The 19,428-nt window shown below is 34.3% G+C and overlaps 1 protein-coding gene across 1 annotated transcript in view; it reads left to right on the top strand.

The window, feature by feature from the left end:
- The window catches only part of LOC138712006 (sideroflexin-1-like), a 29,210-nt gene extending 14,856 nt beyond the window's left edge, over nt 1–14,354 (top strand). The window contains exons 4-8 of the mRNA XM_069843375.1: nt 7,864–7,939; nt 8,078–8,166; nt 11,020–11,147; nt 13,481–13,665; nt 13,794–14,354. Of these exons, the coding sequence (XP_069699476.1) occupies nt 7,864–7,939; nt 8,078–8,166; nt 11,020–11,147; nt 13,481–13,665; nt 13,794–13,856 (541 nt within the window). The 3' untranslated portion in view covers nt 13,857–14,354. The remainder of the gene's footprint in view (nt 1–7,863; nt 7,940–8,077; nt 8,167–11,019; nt 11,148–13,480; nt 13,666–13,793) is intronic.
- The last annotated feature ends 5,074 nt before the right edge of the window (nt 14,355–19,428 follow it).

Raw genomic sequence — 19,428 nt, 5'->3', positions numbered from 1 at the left:
TTGGCATCACAACCAAAGTATCCTACAAAGAGTTAACGAATTTTTATGAGAAATCTGTGAAAGGTACAATAAAAACAAACATTAAAATCGCAGGACTGTTTCATATGCAATTTGCAATTAATACATTACACAACGTGTTTTACATAGCACCAATATCTACCTAAAGCTTTTTTCAATCTACTGGTGGAGATGTTTTCTAACTAATCTATAATACGAAGTGACTCACCAACTTCAGGAAACGGAGATCCCACGATTCTCTGCTAGTTTGCAAGAACTTCATCCTTAAGAAATCTTGAGGCACTATTCTTCTCTGATTACCCTACAAGTAACATAAGGAATACAGTGTCTTGTTTTCTTATACCAATTTTTTCTTTCTTTTCTTTTTCTTTTTTCATTTTTTTTAGTATACCGGTAAATTCTTATATTTTTATTTAGTTTTTTTTATAACCGGCCATAGGCCATTTTCTAAACTTTTCTTTTTTTACAGCTTTCTTTTTTCTGTTTCTTTTTCCTTAAACCATACAAACACAACACCCACACCCAAGACGGGACTAGAACTCACAACCTTTCGGACCAAGCGATAGAGACATTCCGTGCCACTTGCTTGCACTGCCCAGGCCAGCACTATTTTGAAAAACTGCAGAATTGTTATTCTTAGATGATAATAAATTGATATTATTAACGTACGTAAAACAAACTATTTTGAAAAACTGCAGAATTGTTATTCTTAGATGATAATAAATTGATATTATTAACGTACGTAAAACAAACTCTTTTGGAATCTCGAAGATGGGGAAATTAGAGGTTTAAAACAGTAGTCCCGAGGGTATGCGTATGAGGAACGATTTTAACAATAATTGGTCGTACGAACCACAAGCAGACGTGACGTTGTACCTTCTAGCAAAAACATTTGGTTTGGTATCAGAAATTCTTCAGTACGGGACTGCAATATAACATCAATGTTACGTGCTCTAGAAAACGCTATTTTTAATTTTAGAAGTAAGTTATTTCGTAAATAGATATTTATAATGTAAATCATAGTCGGTTATCTACAGTAAAGTATTGTAAGTGTAGCTAAAAAGGTAGTGAAAGATTTTTTTTAACGTTTAGCTGCGAGGGTACATTAGGATAAAAGCGTAGGCTACATCAAGTTTGGGTGCAATAACTTTTAATATTTTCAGTAATAACTGAGACCCTATAAGAGATGGTCCATACAACCCCATATTTAAATGAAAGAGTAAATAAAGAGTTTTCTACTCATCCAGTTTATTTTATTGTTCCATAATAATCATTACATACTTTATACTTTTTACAAACACATGCAACACTTTCCTACAATTTCAACTCCTAAGGGGCCATGTGCAGCTTACAGCAGTAAAATTTTTGGAAATATTCAACATTTGTTTCCTCCATATACTTTGTAAAATACCGGAGGTCCCTTGCTAATTACCCAGATGGCTGTTTTAATGTATGTACGCTGTAAACAAGGTTCTATACCTATTCGCATGAACCTCGGAACGTCTACGTGTGCTAGTTCTTGCATTTTTTTTTTTCGAAACTCAACCGTAACAATAAAAACCGTTCGAATCAACTGGCGCAGTAGAAGGCCTATCAGCAATAGTTAGACCGGAAATGAACTAAAATTGCCTACATACCGTCTAGAATCTAGAGATACATATCACTGCCAGAAACATACCTCTATTTTCCCCATCTGGACCATGTTTTCGTTCTAGTTTCCATCTCTGGACCTAACCTGTAAAACGCTACCTCGAAAATTATCAGTAGCATTTATTTCACAATGAAATTTCGTAAGGATCATAGTATACTATGTAATGTTAACACATATATTGCAATGCATGCCGGTATAAAAAGTTTGCATTGTACGTTATTAAAATATAAGTTACATAAGTTATTTGATCGTAAAGCACCAACCTGTTAACCTAGAACAGCACTCTTGTTTAACGGTCCAGGGTTCGATTCTCACTGGAATTTTAAAGATTCTACATCCCCTTTTCGCTCACCATTTATCAAATGCTTTCATATACCAACAACGAAATATACTTGAAATAACTCACTACACACAATAACTTGCTAAAAATGATTTGACTACAAATACAGATTAAGATTAGCTCCAAAAGTATATCATTACAACGACACTCTTCATTTAACTTCCAATTTACGACACTAGATAGAGACAATATACGTAAAAACAAAACCTTCACATACCTTTTAGATCAAATTATAGCAACGCTATCAAAGTCTTGAAAATATGATAGGTACGGTACAGTACATTAAAAATGTAAATATCGAGGGCCAGGAAGTCCATAACTTATTATTTGCTGGCGTGAATTACTTTTCTCACTAGTCACAATTTTATGAGTAATTCAGGTTCAGATGACTTATATATTCGATATAGCCTACTGTATATCCTACCACAAACCTTCCTTAGAAATGAATTTAAATAGTATTATAGTCACAATCATGCCTTGGTACGAAAGAAAAATTTCACAACCTCGAGCGGGAATCGAACCTGCGACTTCCTGTTCTTCGGTCAGGCGCTCTACCACTGAGCTATCGAGTTCGTCTCACGCGAAAGGCATGAAATTATCCTTTCATACTGGCGACTCTGTTATAGAGTACTGTCCATAGCGTCTGATCTAGTCAGCACTGCTTATGGGTTGAAAGAAACTTTTACAAATGTAACCTTCATCTTACGATGTTTGGTGACGTATACACGTCCGCTGATGTGATGATTGTGACTATAATAGTATTTAAATTCATTAATATGTCACATCAACGGACGTGTATACGTCACCAAACATCGTAAGATCAAGATTACATTTGTAAAAGTTTCTTTCAACCCATAAGCAGTGCTGACTAGATCAGACGCTATGGACAGTACTCTATAACAGAGTCGCCAGTATGAAAGGATAATTCCATGCCTTTGGCGTGAGACGAACTCGATAGCTCAGTGGTAGAGCGCCTGACCTTCCTTAGAATTTCTCCGCCTTGATCCTCCTTGTCAATTGTCTTTCAACACCCTCTCTTGTAAGATGGATCTTCCGATCAATCCGAAAATAAATCTACCTTGGGTTAAATTCAACGTAGCCTACCGTATCAGGCTAAATAAATAGTTTTTTTTTTTCAATGTACGAAATACAGTATAAACACTACGATGTCGCAAAAACAAAATATTTCCATATTTTAGCATTCACATTCAGCACTTCTTATCTCAAAGAATGAAAAATGCCGGTGAGAATTGGCTTGTGATGGTAGGCCCAAAAAGTTTGTAATACTTATATATTACAAACTCTTTGGTAGGCCTAATGATGCACCATTCCACTATACGTAGGCTGTTGATCATGTAGGTAATACCGGAATTTTTTACTAGTTTATTTACCATCGACGGAATCGGTCATTGCGGCATGGTATTTGGCGAGAAGAGACAGAAGGTTGAAGGAAACCCTGGGAAAACTCGAGCAGATAATCAGCGCAAACGGAAATCTAACTCACACCCGAGCGCATCTCAAGATTATAATAGTTTTTATTATTCAATGTGGTCATGAAATTGCACAATGAGTTGCACAGAGTGAAACATATAAAAGACTGGTAGTTTGTAAAATCTTCCTATTTACGTTTCATAGAAGTTACGAAGATGCAACTTTTTTTATGTAAAGTGACTCTGGGAGAATAGCACAATAGCTTACCTTCATAGTAGATGTTGAAAATGACCTCATCCTTCCTGAGCACACGTCCATACATGTCGCTCCATGGAAACGCAGTATTGTTCTTGAAATCGTTAATTGTTCGTGGTCGATTCTTATAAAGTCTATTTTTAAGATAACCCCACAAGAAATATTCCGATGGCGTTAGATCAGGTGATCTGGATGGCTACAAATTTTATAAATTGCTCTATCATCAAAATAACTTGTCATCAGATTGAGAGAACCACGTGTAGCAACAAATTAAACCTAGGAACTATGTTCAGTATGAACTCGTTTCTCATGATCTGGCTCTCGCAACTCGTGAACAACACTAATTGTGTGTGGCAGTTTCGCTTTGACAGGTGGTGTAGGAGTACTCCGCCTCTTGAAACGAACGACGTAACGATTTCTGAGGATATTAAAAAAAACCGTTTTATATGAATCACTCTGTAGTTTAAAATAATTCCGTTAGAAAGTAAAAAAGGTCTGTGTAGGGTCTACATGTATTTTCAATCGTAATTTTTTTACTCTTTCCGCTCACTACTGAAAAAAAATGGTTGTAATATGAAAAAATACGTGTAATGTATGCTAGTTCTTACGTGTTTTTCAAAACAACTATAATAATAAAACTCGTTCAAATCATCTAGCGAAACAGAAGTTATAATGCTTTTCACACGACTTAGTTCATACGACTCATCTCCTTCATGGTTAAAATATTTTCCCTGGGCGCATGTAATATTTAAATAAATTATCACAACTAAGAGCGACAGAGTCTTAATATTACAACTAGGGAACGATGCTTAAGCGTGATGGCTAGTGTTGTTCTGGGCAGCTAAAAAACCGCGACCTCCATCAACCAAGTCTCATGAAAAACAATATAGTTTGGCGAAAAATACATTAAAATACATAACAGTGGGGTAGGTTAACTATCTTCATGTTTCTTATTTTAGGAACATAATTATTTTATGGAAAGAACTGCTAAAATGTGATCTCACATACCTATAAACTAGGATGCTAGACTCCAAACAGGTTAATGGCTACAAACTGACCATTAAAAAAAATGAAGGAGGAATAAGTAACATTGTTGTGATGTCAAAATCATCCACATTTATTTAAACTGTTTCATCTCACACGCATTCAGAAGTTCGACAGTACAATACCCTACCTAAGTTATTTTATATTAAGACATGTTACTTTCGACAAAAAGCAGCAAGGAACTGAAATGATCTTGAATGAATGGATTAATTAATTATCTGAGAAGGAAATGGGAAGAGAAACAATAATTAAAGGTACGCGATCGCACGTCCTTGCAAGGGAATTTGGGACTATGAGGAAGAACCGACATGAGCCCCAAGCTGGTAGGACGCTTGTCTCATCCGTTTTTTACCGTTCTGTTGAAGGAACTTGGAGAATTTTAAAGAAAACCCGAAAATGGACGTAACCTAACAGCTACCACATGAGAGGGAGGAATGTCTCGGAGAACAAACTGCAGCATGACCGAATAGTAACAGAACAAGGTCGCCTCGGCAGAGCGAATAGTGAGAGGCAAGGCGTCACTATCCTCGCTACACAAGGGATCAGACTTCTTGGACTAAGGAAGTGACGATTGAGCAAGTTCGCTCAGAAGTTTCCAAGCAAAGGTCCTGATTAGTGAATTTGGAAAATGCCGAAATTTGATGGAGTAGCCTATGTAGGTCCATGACCCATTTCTTTTAGGGCACATCTGACATTTGTCTTAGCGCCTTTGACAAACCACAAAAAAAAAAAAAAAAAAAAAAAAACACGGGCAGGTTGAGTTGTCTCAATTTAGGAGATTAGCCAATAGGCTATAAAGTGACTAATAAAATATAGCCTGATCGACACTTAGGGCATAATGTGAGGAAAGGTGGTATTCTAGCCAAGAGCGGAATAGGAATGTGTTCTGGCTTAGAAAATGGCTAGAGTGGGACATGTTTACCATCCTCATTCTGAATTTAAGTGATTCAGCTGCTGATGGTAAATCATTGCTCTGGATGCTGAGCTTGCCAGATGGCAGAGTCCAGCCCCATCAACCAAACCTGAAGAGTTTGGGAATACACATATTTTTGGTGTGTTTGGAGGGTTAGAGAAAGATATATATATATATATATATATATATATATATATATATATATATATAGAGAGAGAGAGAGAGAGAGAGAGAGAGAGAAAAGAGGGGGGAAACTGTACTCGTTATTAATACAATTGCATGTGCAGTGTTAAAAACATTTTTGTAAGTATATTTCAGTGCAGAAAAACGTTACTGGTATACAGTGTTTAAATGATGCTCAACTTTGAAAAGATATGGCTATATACACGGTGAACCGTAAGTAATGTCATTAATTTCAAGGGGTTATTCTTAGAGATATTTCAAACAAAATAGTTTAATGCAATTTTGCTCATTTTTACTTCCTTTTCGAGAAAAAAAGATTATATGAAGCATTTCATAGCGTACTTTGGGAAAGATATTGAATTACTGTAATTTTCAATATGCTCAGTTAATTTAAGAACACAGTGTACTATGATAATATAAATGATTAAACGAATTTTAGTTTTGTCCTTTAGGCTAAATGTACAGAAATTTGATTTGAACAAATGCAATTTTTTCTACGTAAAGATTAATTGTTGGTCCTACAGAATATATATGTTATGGTAACAATGGTTATTAGAGGAGAAAAATTCGCTCCGGTACCGGGGATCGAACCCAGGTCCTTGGTTCTACGTACCAAGTGCTCTAACCACTGAGCTACTCCGAGTTCTGAAAAGAAATTTTAAAATGTTACATTTGTTCAGATCAAATTTTTACACATTTAAAGGACAAAACTACAATCCCTTCAATAATTTATTATCATAATACCCTGCTCTCTTAAACTGACTGAGTATATTGAGAATTAAATCAATAGCTTTCCCAAAACACGCTATGAAATATTTCATATAAAACAATTTTTATCTCGAAAAGGTAGCAAAAACGAGCAAAATTGTATTAAACCTTTCAGTTTAAAATATCTCAAAGAATAATCCCCTGAAATTAATGACATTACTTACGGTTCACTCTGTATAGTATGTAAATATATATTGTCTATAGTTAATGCATCTTTAATTAAGTACCGGTACTCACAAATGTATCTGTGAGATGCACAAATTGAAAGCAGGCAACAATTAATCAGACATTAGTGTAGAAGAGCCAATGACTAACTGTAAGTTGTCATGTATTTGGCAGTAGTAGTAGTAGTAGTAGTAGTAGTAGTAGTAGTAGTAGTAGTAGTAGTAGTAGTAGTAGTAGTAGTAGTAGTAGTAGTTGTAGTAGTAGTAGTAGTAATTTATTCACCATAAAGATCTTTACAAATCATGGCTTCGTCAATCTTATTTCTAAGTCTTAATCTAGTTTCTGATTATACTATGGACATATTTATGAATTTGTAGCTTTGTTATTGCAGGACATCTGCTGACATGATACAATTACACATTAGTAGGCACTTTCTGCAAGGTCTAAAGACATAAATTCCTCTACAGTATATGGCATATGATGCAGCAGCAACCTGTTGACCATGCTTTTAAACTTCTTTTGTTTACTACTTATTATGGAGCTTGGAATTTTATTATACATATTTATGCCTCTATGTAAAATACTTTTAAGACTTGTGATTATTCTATGAGTGGACAGATGGATATGACTTGATGTTCTTGTTTGATACATGTGGTAGTCTGAATTAAATTTGAATTTTGCTTTGTTTTTTTAATGAAAGACACTGTTTCTAGAATATATATACAAGGTACTGGCAGAATTTTGAGTTCCCTAAAAATTTCTTTACCTTGCGACCTTATAGGTGCTTGTTTCATAATTTTTATAATTTTCTTCTGTAGCTTAAAAATTTCTGTAATTTTGCTTGTTGCGACCCCATAATGGTATGCCATACTGAATCTGGGACTGTACAAAGCCAAAATACATAGATCTGAGAACTTCATTAGAGGTTGTTTTGTGGAAACCAATCAACTGTAATTTAAAATATACCTATTAGCGGTTTATTATTTTATATAACGTTTTTTTTTACAAAAGAGCAATTTTTCATTAAATGATCAACATAGTAATACGTAACGAACAGCATTCCTATTCTAATACATAATGGTTTATCTCTGGCAGGCATTTTACCATCACTTACATGCTGGCATCAAGTGTGGCGATAATGACGTCAGTTGGACTTGGGTCCATGGTAAAGGTAGGTAGAATATAAAAAATTTGTTTCAATTCTGGTCATTTAAAAACTATCGAATTTCTTAAAATAAAGAATACAAAGGAATGTTTCATTATAATAATATAGAATATGTAATTGTGTCATTATGTTATTTATTTTTAGAAAAGAACTCCACGAGTTTTAGGGCGTCTAGTGCCATTTGCTGGAGTGGCAGCCGCCACCTGTGTTTCTGTTCCTTTCTTAAAAGTTCTGTAAGTTATTAGACATTAATGCAATTTTTTACATAAATCTCAATTTTTTGTAATGTTTATGTGCCACATTAAATAACAATAACACTTTATGGATCCTTGAACTAATATTAAGTGTTCTCTAGAAGCTTTTAGCTATTAATGCAAAAATATCAAGTACGGTATATTTATAAATTAATCAACATAATATTTGTCTCGTTTAAAAAACAATTAATTGCCTGAAAGGTAGTTAAGAACCCAAAGGAGTTTGAACTGTAAAAACAGTTCATGGTACAGGATCTCTTTGAGTAAATTCTGCGATAGTACCAATACTGATACCTATTTTAAAAATTCTCATAACTATTGTCTCGACATGTGTGCAAAGCTTTAAATACGAAATTAAACTGATATAATTAAAATACCAATTAATTTCCCTTATTCTCTGTTATTTCGAAATGTAATGTATTTTGAAATTTTCCTCTGTGAAGTTTCTGTGTCTGCCAGTGAAGTGTATTGTGTACTGTGGAAATGTGTCATCACTGGAGTCCGGATTTTTAAGTAATATTGATCCTAAAAATATGTAGGTAACTAAAAACCTCAAAATTCCTATGTACTATATATATAATTTCAAAATTTAACAGGAGTTACATATTACTGTCATTAAAAACGATTTTATTTGCAACAATGATATATAAGAAGATTAACTTCATACAAATTACACATTTATACATGTAATGATATAGTTTTTGGTGCGATTTTTAAGTTAATCAAGGCATGAAGCGCACTGTGCCACAAGATATTTCTCCATATTTCGGCAATCAGACAGTACGTTCTTATAAACTGAAAACGATCTCTCTACATCGCATGAAGTTATTGGTGCATATTTAAACAAACGGATGTGCTAACAACAATGTCTTCTGGAGAGTTGCGCATTTCTCCGCTGAGGATTTGGCTCAGACAGTGAAGTAACATGAGGTCGTGATGTTGCGAGACTTGTTAACCATCTTTTTTTTTAGAAGAAAGTTGGATTAGTGGGGAAATACCAGGTTATATCTCAGTGGTTGTCCTGTTCTGATATGCTGTTTGCACCAATATTGCATACTAGCACCTTTTTAAGCAAAAATAAATATTTCACTTAAAATACTACATCTTCCTGCGAAAAATACCTGACTCACACTGTAATTTAGAACTAGCTTATGGAATAACTTTTTCTCACAAAGGAGATTATTATTGTATTCTGCATCCTAAATTCTTTTAATAGTTGTAATATTTTAGCACCTAATTTCAGGTTTTCAGAAGCCTCTTTTTGTGTAACTGAATTACATGATTAGAACGCATGTTGAGAACAAAATTTATCCAATCACTAACATCTTGAACTCTAAATACAGTCATCCTGATCGCAGTACCTATTCTGTTCATCAATGAACATACAATTTTTAATTTTAAAAATTTTAGTTGGTTATTTAACGATGCTGCATCAACTACTAGGTTATTTAGCATCGATGAGATTGGTGATAGCGAGATGATATTTGGAGAGATGAGGCCGAGAATTCGCCATAGATTACCTTGCATTCACATTATGGTTGGGGAAAATCTCGGAAAAAACCCAACCAGGTAATCAGCCCAAGCGGGGATCGAACCCACGCCTGAATGCAACTTCAGACCAGCAGGGAAGCACCTTAACCGACTGAGCCACGCTGGTGGCCATGAACATACAAAAAATTCCCCCATTTCTCACATAATTTTATTCAAAATAGACTTCAGAAATAACACAATTTTTATTGCATATCTAATAATTTCTCTAATTACTTTACAAATAAACTAACCAGCTTTTGTTCAACTATTTTAAGTGTAATTAAACTTCACATTCCTTAAATTTAATACAGTTTTGTTTAACAAAAAAAAAAAAAAAAGAAAACAAATAAATTATTTTGGAATTTACCAAGTAGGCCTATATATTCATTTCTTTTTGTTATAAAACTTCAATGAATGCTTCTACTGCATACTAAATTCAAAATTTCCTTCTGAAGTATTCAAAGTAAAATGAAGAAAGAATATTGATTACTAATATTATTTTTCAGAGATTAAAAATCGAATTTCCTTAATTTGGGGAGAGATTATCTGTCAAATACAACATTAATTATCACAATAAGAATTTACGAGTATAAATTGGAGAAAATGAGAAACAGTGGCAAATTAATGTTTTTAATTTGTTATTAGAGGAGAGAAATTCGCTCGGACCCTGGTTCGATTCCCAGTGCCGGAGCAAATTTCTCTCCTCTAATAACAATTGTTAGCATAACAGATATATCCTGTAGGACCAAAAAAAAAAATTAATCTTTACGTAGAATGTTTTTATTTTTCGATAAAATTCTTTAATTGCAATAAATGTTTTGGAACCAATGGCAAAACTGACGAATAGTACATTTATTTAATCCAAAACATGTTCCATATGACTGCCACCAATTTCAACAAACTTTCTCAGACTTCATTACGTTTTCTTGAATCCCCTTCAACTTCAAAATGTGACGATTCAGAGCAGCTGTTGCAACAGTTATCTTCTCTCGGAAATGATCCAGTCTCAGCATTACCTCAGATTTAAAAATTCTCTATTTGGAAAAGTCTGTAGGTTGAGGTCAGGTGACCATGTTGTCCATTGTAGAGGACCTCTTCGGAAATATCTATACAAATTATTTATATTAATACATTTTCAATACTGCCATTGTTTCCACTTTCTCTAACAATAATAACAAGCTATTTTTTCCGAGACGTTACAGCCTTGCTTCTCTCTGCATTTCAATGATTATCATTCTTCTCTGTTGCTATGCACATATCATTCATAAGCTGCCGTTTTATAGATATTTTAAACGTTTTCAGATCGTTGTACGAAGGCGTTCCAGTTTATGACAAGGACAATAACTTTCTGGGAAATTCAGGAAATGCAGCAGCAAGGAATATAACTTGCACTACTGCTGGTACAATAGCCATGACTGCACCACCAATGGGTTTGTATCTGTTAATAATATGTAATATGTTATTAAATAGTGAGTTTTGGCAATAAAGCCATTAACTCTCTCGCTCTCCAATATTTCTCACACACACAATGAGTCTAGAGGAAAGGGATGGACATTGCTGAAGAAGATTCTGATAAATTTCTTCCTGAAGACTGCATAATGGACAAAGTAGTGATGAAAAAAAATTCCAATTTTTTTCAAGTAGTTAAGTTATATCATGCAACCATAAAAAAAGTAGTATGCAGCTGATAAAAATTAAAGTATAGTTATAAAAAAATGGCCCGCCTGTATTTTCTACATTCCAGGTTCAAAGCATTGTGCATGCTCAGTGGTACTCACGAGATCGCTTTGGCAGTTAGTTGTGGAATGCACTATTCAAATAATACTGAGTTGAAAACCGTTGTTAAATTACTGTTGTGTGAATTATGCTCTGTAAGGAACTTCAAGAGGCGGGCCATTTTTTGTTTCTGAGACTGTACACATAAAACAAATTTTTGTTTCTGGGACTGTACACGCAAAACAAATTTTTGTTTGTGTTTTATCATTGCAAAATATATTCTTCATACTCACCTTCAGTTTACTAATTTGGCCAGGAGCATTTCATTTTAGCTGACACTTGTAATGTGGTCATTTAAAAATTCATTTTTTTAACATCTTGTTAGGAGGAGAATATTACACACAAAAAAAGTTATTTTGAAGAACATCATACAGCAACGCTGTCACAGCACAATGTTTTGAAGTATAAATCTACTTTTACCAGTAGGATGGAAGATGAAAGAACTCCCAATAGTTGAGGACTAGTTACAAAGACCAAAGAGTAGGATTTTTCTTTAATCTTCTCCTCCCACATGATGACCTCTGAAATATGGTGCTCTCATCAGTGGCGTAGCATGAAGTTTTGAGCAGGGGAAGCTAACTCAAGTTGTCTTTCATGCAATATGAGAAAACGTATTACAAAAATACAGTCTTAAAATAGATAGTAGTCAATTTCAAGTCAGCAGTCGAAGATTGATTGGAACATTGTAAGTAACACCAATAAGGCATGACTCAAATGATACGTAGTAAAATATGATTTCACGGTTTACACATATCTCTTAACAAATAGACACGTATACGTATAACATTAGCTCACTCCCTGTCATACTTAGAGAAATCACAATATTAGTATCGTTACGTAAGTATGTGTCTGTCTTTTGGTTGTGTCCTTCATTGACAGCAAGGGAGTCGGTCATTTATTTTTTAAATCACACTTTTGTTCGTAAGTCAGTCTTGATAATACAATTGTCCTAAAAAAATTCAAGTAAACTGGTGTCAGGAACTGTTATTTCGCTCATTATTTATTATATCAGCCACAATGCACACTAACACTTCAACTGAACACAACTGACGAAAAGGGATAACTCGGAAACTACTTATTTTAAATGTTAAAGCTAGCTTCTTGCGAGCCTTGCGACTAGGGTAGTTTAGTTAGAAAGGGATGGAAAATCTGCGGGGTGGATTACACAGAAGAAACCAGTCTGCTTGGAAGCTGGTGTGTGCAGGCTTCTTGTTTACTGCTGCATCACAAATCATCCTGAGCTGCCGCATCACAATATTTAACGCGTAAATATAAATTCTATTAAAATTAATAAATAATTTTCTTCACAAATTCCAGGTTTATTATGAAATTATTATTAACTGGGGAAGCTAAGCTTTTCAGCTTACATTGACGCTACGCCACTGGCTCTCATATTACATTTCACGCCAACTGTGATGTAGGCCTATGCAATAGCTAAGGCGTACAGCTCTAATGTTGTGTGGAAACCATAGGGATTCAAACTCTACCTAGAGAATGTATGTTGCCAATGTATGCCATATGTTATCTAGAAGGAGACCCACTTTCATGCTGACACCACATAATTGAACCGTTCAGAGCAGAAGTGGTGTAAGTAAAAAATGGGTAACGAGGTTAAAGTAAACATTCTGTAAAATACAAAATACAGCGCAAAGTAGCAATTAATATTCAATTTATTTAAACTATTAGTAGTCAGTGGATAGCAAGAAGGCCATATTAATTGCTACTTTGCACTGTTTTTTTTTTTTTTTTTTTCAGAATTTTAATTTAAACCTCATTACCCAATTTTGACTTTCACCACTTTCGCTCTGAACGGCACAAGTCTCAACAGCTGTATGTTTAGTGAATAAGGTAGAAAAATCGTAAAAAGACAAATATCAGCCTGAAAAGGGTAATAAGCCTTATAAATAAAAGCCTACACTTACTATAAAAAATATAATAATTTCTGTTTCTCAAAGATATCTATTTAATCCTTCCTAATTATTTACAGTTCTGACGCCATTTATGATGGATAGATTAGAGAAAAATAAATTTTTCTGCCGCTATCCATGGGCTCATGCTCCAATGCAGGTGGCACTTGTTGCTTTTTGCATCATGTTTATCACCCCACTGGTGTATGCTCTTCTTCCACACAAGTGCCCCATGTCTTTCAATGAACTGGAAAGAGGCCTTCAGGTAAACTGATTTATATTAGAACACCTTGTGCATGACTAATAACTCAACTTAAAAGAATAGATAAAAAGATATTATTATTATTATTATTATTATTATTATTATTATTATTATTATTATTTATATTTCAGTCGCATATCAAGAAGGAAAAAGATCCACCTCCCAATGTTGTTTATTATAAAAATACATTTTGAATACCTGGTTGCATTTTACTAAGAACTGTAAGAGACTTTTCATAACAAATTCGAAGACTATACACAACAGAATTAAGTAAAGAGAAAAAAAAAAAAAAAAACACTAAGAACAGTCATTTTATTAAAGTTTAAAATTTCATAGTTATTGTATTGGCAATATTTCCTCATGTTGATGTATCATTATAATTATAGTGAAATATAAAAAGTATATAATAAGTGTCAGCTCTGAATACTTCATTTTTGGTATGCAGCTTCACTTTTCAGCAGTTGTCTCTAATGCTCTTTTCTCTCCATTGGAGAGAGCACACCCAGCCCATTGCGAAACTTCTTGGACAAATGGCCTGCTTGTCGCGGAAGTGAGAAGATGACATACGAAATAAATTATGTTATGAAAAAACAGTGGATTCGGAAGAAAGCTGGTCATGATTCTTATGAATACAATGCGGACTACATATCTCTCTGAATACCTAATAGTATATAAATGCAAGTAAATATAAATTAAGATGATATCCAACTCTAAAGTGCATAGTGGTTCGAGAAATAGATACTAATTCTCTAAAATAATAGTTACAGCTTAAAATTATTCAAATTTAAAAGGTACGCACACCTTACTTCTTTGTTTAATGTATTTAATGAAATAATTTCTCGAGCTGACCTTACCTTCCCGCTTCAATGAAGCAGAAACATGACTGTTGGTCAATGCATTCCCATGCGCCAGTTATGAAGAGAGCATGTCATCAGTGAGTAGTAGCTAAATGCAGCATCACTGCTGCAACAATTGCTTCTCTTAGTGAAAAGCAAGACGAAAGTGGATATTGTATGTGTGTTTTTAAGTTCTTAATTCATAATTAAAGCTGCATTTCTATTGAGAAGCAAAATAAAGACAGAAGCTACTGATTCTACATACATTGTTGGATAAATTGACAAGTTTTTACTGGTCTGTACGAGGTTAGTAAAAAGTTCCGCACCATCTAAATAGCTTTTTTTAGTAGATTATTTTACGACGCTTTATCAACATCTTAGTTTATTTAGCCTCTGAATGAGATGAAGGTGATAATGCCAGTGAAATGAGTCCGGGGTCCAACACCGAAAGTTACCCAGCATTTGCTCATCTTGGATTGAGGAAAAACCCCGGAAAAAACCTCAACCAGGTAACTTGCCCCGACTGGGAATCGAACCTGGGCTACCTGGTTTTGCGGCTAGATGCACTAACCGTTACTCCACAGGTGTGGATTCTAAATAACTTCTGAAGCATGTGGTTCAGCGACATGAAATTCGATGTTTGGGGATAGCTATATACTAAGAACTCAATAATGGTATTACCACAGCCAAATCACAATAAACAAAAGAAGCGTTTTATTCGTTAGACCTACACTTTATTGATTTAGCAACAACAAATTTGTACAGAAGTATCTAGTGTGGGTACTTTTTGAAAAGCTCTTAATGAGCATTATTCGAAAATATAAAAATATATTGGGTATTCCATTCCGGTTAAACCAGAAGTAACTCCAACTCGGTAATACCGTTATTGAGTTCTTAGTATACGGCTATCCCCACACACCGAGTTTCATGTCACTGAACCACATGCTTCGAAAGTTATTTAGATGGTGAGAAACGTTTTACTAATCCTGTATTTTATAAATTACAACAATTTCAATCAATATGCATTTTTGGTTAAACTGAGAAGTTATACTGACCTTTATGTATATTATAAATGTATTACAATAATTTTAAACAATCTGCAGAACTGTTACTTCACAAGCATTCGTAGGTTTCGGTAAACTGACTTCAACTTAATTTTCTACAGTTTACTGTTGGGAATGCTTGTTGCTGTTGTACTGTGTCTATTATTTCGTGGTAATTGGGGTTCAATCCATCCGGCATTCGACCTTATTTAAGTGAAAATTATTTATATTCAGTTGAGGAAAACCACGGAAAAAAACCTCGCACATATAGGTCGGCAGTGGGGATCGAACCCAGGACTTCCAGAATGAGAGTCTAGTGCATACCAATTTATAGTTCCCGCCGCTGCCACCATCACCACCACCACCACCACCACCACCACCACCACCACCACCACCACCACCACCCCCCCCCTTCGAAATTATTCTGATCTTGATTCAAAGAAGCTATTACACACACAAAAAGAAAATAGATAATCTTCCTCAATATGTACTATCAAATATACAATCCAAGACATATACACAAAAAAGAAATAGCTACCGGTATTGATATAAGTCTAACAAAATTACTTATTAACTTACTTACTTACTGGCTTTTAAGGAACCCAGAGGTTCATTGCCGCCCTCACATAAGCCCACCACTGGTCCCTATCCTGAGCAAGATTAATCCAGTCTCTACCATCATATCCCACCTCCCTCAAATCCATTTTAATATTATCCTCCCATCAACGTCTCGGCATCCCCAAAGGTCTATTTTCCTCCGGCCTCCCAACTAACACTCTATATGCATTTCTGGATTCGCCTGTACGTGCTACATGCCCTGCCCATCTCAAACGTCTGGATTTTAATGTTCCTAATTATGTCAGGTGAAGAATACAATGGGTGCAGCTCTGCGTTGTGTAACTTTCTCCATTCTTCTGTAACTTCATCCCTCTTAGCCCCAAATATTTTCCTAAGAACCTTATTCTCAAACACCCTGAACCTCTTTTCCTCTCTCAAAGTGAGAGTCCAAGTTTCACAGCCATACAGAACAACTGGTAATATAACTGTTTTATAAATTCTAACTCTCAGATTTTTTTGCCAGCAGAGTAGATGACAAAAGCTTCTCAACCGAATAATAACAGGCATTTCCCATATTTATTCTGCGTTTAATTTCCTCCCACGTGTCATTTATATTTGTTACTGTTGTTCCAAGATATTTGAATTTTTCCATCTCTTCGAAGGATGAAACTCCAATTTTTATAGTTCCATTTCGTACAATATTCTGGTCACGAGACATAATCATAATCATAACAAAATTAATTAAAGGTAAAAAATGAAGGGTAAGGTAATAACTGCCTCCCATTGGAGGTAGCCCAGAAGGACTCAGTATACTCTCCTACATGAATTTTGCAATATTAAATGTTTACATAAATTTTGTAGAAAGAAAATTAAAATAAACATATATGAATACAAAGTGAATAAAAAAAAATTAAATAGAGTGAATATGATGACTCAGAATTTGGCAAGAGCGTTTCAAAACTGAAGTTATGATGTCAGCAGTGTCTGTGGTAGTTCAAAAGTCTTCCTGAAGCGTAACAATGTAACATTCACCATAACACATTTTTCGACCTTTATCAACATGTGGCACACTAAAGTTGTAATTTAAAATCCCACAGCACACTCATATAATCTAAACCAGTGGTTCCTAACTAGGGGTAATTTTTTCATTAAAACATGTTGTTGTTTTCTAATGCCAGGCGTTTGACAATAAAGTCATTTGACCTCTTGCACTCCAATATTTTTCAAAGATATTATCATGGTCAGCCACTGAAGCACAGATTTTGAGGTGTTCCGAATCCATTTCTTTCAATAAAACATGTAAAATACGGTATTTTTAAAGTTAGTCCAAAGTGACGTTTGTGGCGGAAAAGTTCACAGTTGGGGTTTTTCTCGGCGTTCTCCCATTTCCCCATATTAGGTATCTACATAATTCCGTCAATATTTCTCCATTCCATTCCTCGAACACCGGCTGGCTTAGGAACAAGTGGGGTTGCCTGTTATGAACCGAGTACGCAGCTAATCTTAGTGTGTGTTGAGAATGAACCTAGCTTGAGGGTCAGTATGATAGATCTAATAAGGTCACAGTGCTGGATCATAGTGCCCTGCCCTAAATCAAATTCAATCCAATTCAAGATTGATATAATATTCTAACTTTACAGACCTAGGAACCCTAGCTGCACTTCTTCTTGCGAATTTCACACCTATACTGTGTTTACTGAATGTTGACATGTGATGTGTTCGCTGAAAGTTGACTTCTGGGAACTCACTTTTTTTTTTTTACTAATTTTTCACTTTTATATCTCCAATGTTTGCTGCAATAACCTTCAATATTTTCATTTTCTCACGGCACACCAGCTCATCACACATGGCACACCAGTTGAAAATGGCTGCTATAAAGTCTAAACCCATCAATGAATACAATACAATACTATAATTTTACTTAAACAGTATATTATAATCTTATTTACATATATAATAAATATAAGGTTTGATTAATAGATATAATAAAGTATATCAAATATAATAATATTAAAAGTTTTCTCACAAAAGGTTAGAGGCACTCAATGGAAAATTGAACAATAATTTCATATCTCTCTGTAAGTAAAATACAAATAATTGAAACATGCAGATAGTTCCTACCAGTAATTTGACTTGATAAACGATTTATATAAAGATTCTATCTGAATGAATGGAAGTGTCTGCTGCGATCCTAAGCTGCTGAAGAGATGGTAGTTGCACCTGGCTCTTCTGTTAATATTATTGCTTCAAGTGGGAAAGTCTCAGGGCGCAAAGACTCCCATGCACTCTGCAGAACTGTACTGGGTGACTCTGACAGCCTTATACTATCGCCAGTATGAGGCATCACTTCATAGTAACCTGAGAAGAGAGGGATGTGACATGTTATGAGTAGGCCTACTTATATAAAAACAAATGTTTGGATGCTGATTTATAAGTGCAATGCAATTATTTTTAGTTAGGTTAAACACAAGGTCCCTCTATGCTTATCTGTTTGAAACAGATAATTATAAGTTATTTGTACACATTTTGTTTAATAAATATTTAACGTTTTCGACTCGACTGAGTCATCTTCAGAAGTTATGCCGATGAATACATAAATACATCTATTTAAATATGCATGTGTGTAATCTACTGTAATGTGGAAACACTGTTAAAATTGAAATAGTGCAAACATCTGTTGTTAAACAATATAAGTTTAATTGTGAAATTTAATTTTTTTTTAAATTTAAAACATTGATAAAACGCTTGTATAAACTGTTATATCAGTAAAATATTAAAATGAAGTACAAACTACGATGTGTTGAACAGTCTATGACAGAGGATGGAAAATCACACGATTCCAGTGTAGTAGCTTATCATTGCTTATCCATATGACACATTTCTCATACAGTGTTTATTATTGCAGTTGTGTTCAATCTTCGCACAAGTTATTACACTGGAATCATGTGATTTTCCATCCTCTGTCATAGATTGTTCAACACATAGTAATTTGTACTTCATTTTAATATTTTACTGATATAACAGTTTATACAAGCGTTTTATCGATGTTTTAAATTTTTTCAAAAATTTTAAATTTCACAACTGTATTGTTTAACACAGATGTTTGCACTGTGTTCAATTTTAACTGTATTTCACATTACATCAGATTACATACATGCACATTTAAACAGATGTATTTATGTATTCATTAGTATAACTTCTGAAGATGACTCAGTTGAGTTGAAAACGTTAAATATTTATCAAACAAAATGTGTACAAATAACTTCTAGTTAATTGTTCCAAACAGATAAGCATAGACGGACCTTGTGTTTAACCTACTGTAACTTAAT

Source organism: Periplaneta americana, chromosome 13, assembly GCF_040183065.1.
Source record: "Periplaneta americana isolate PAMFEO1 chromosome 13, P.americana_PAMFEO1_priV1, whole genome shotgun sequence".
Classification (NCBI taxonomy): Eukaryota; Metazoa; Arthropoda; class Insecta; order Blattodea; family Blattidae; genus Periplaneta; species Periplaneta americana.
This window is presented reverse-complemented; position numbering and strand designations above follow the sequence as displayed.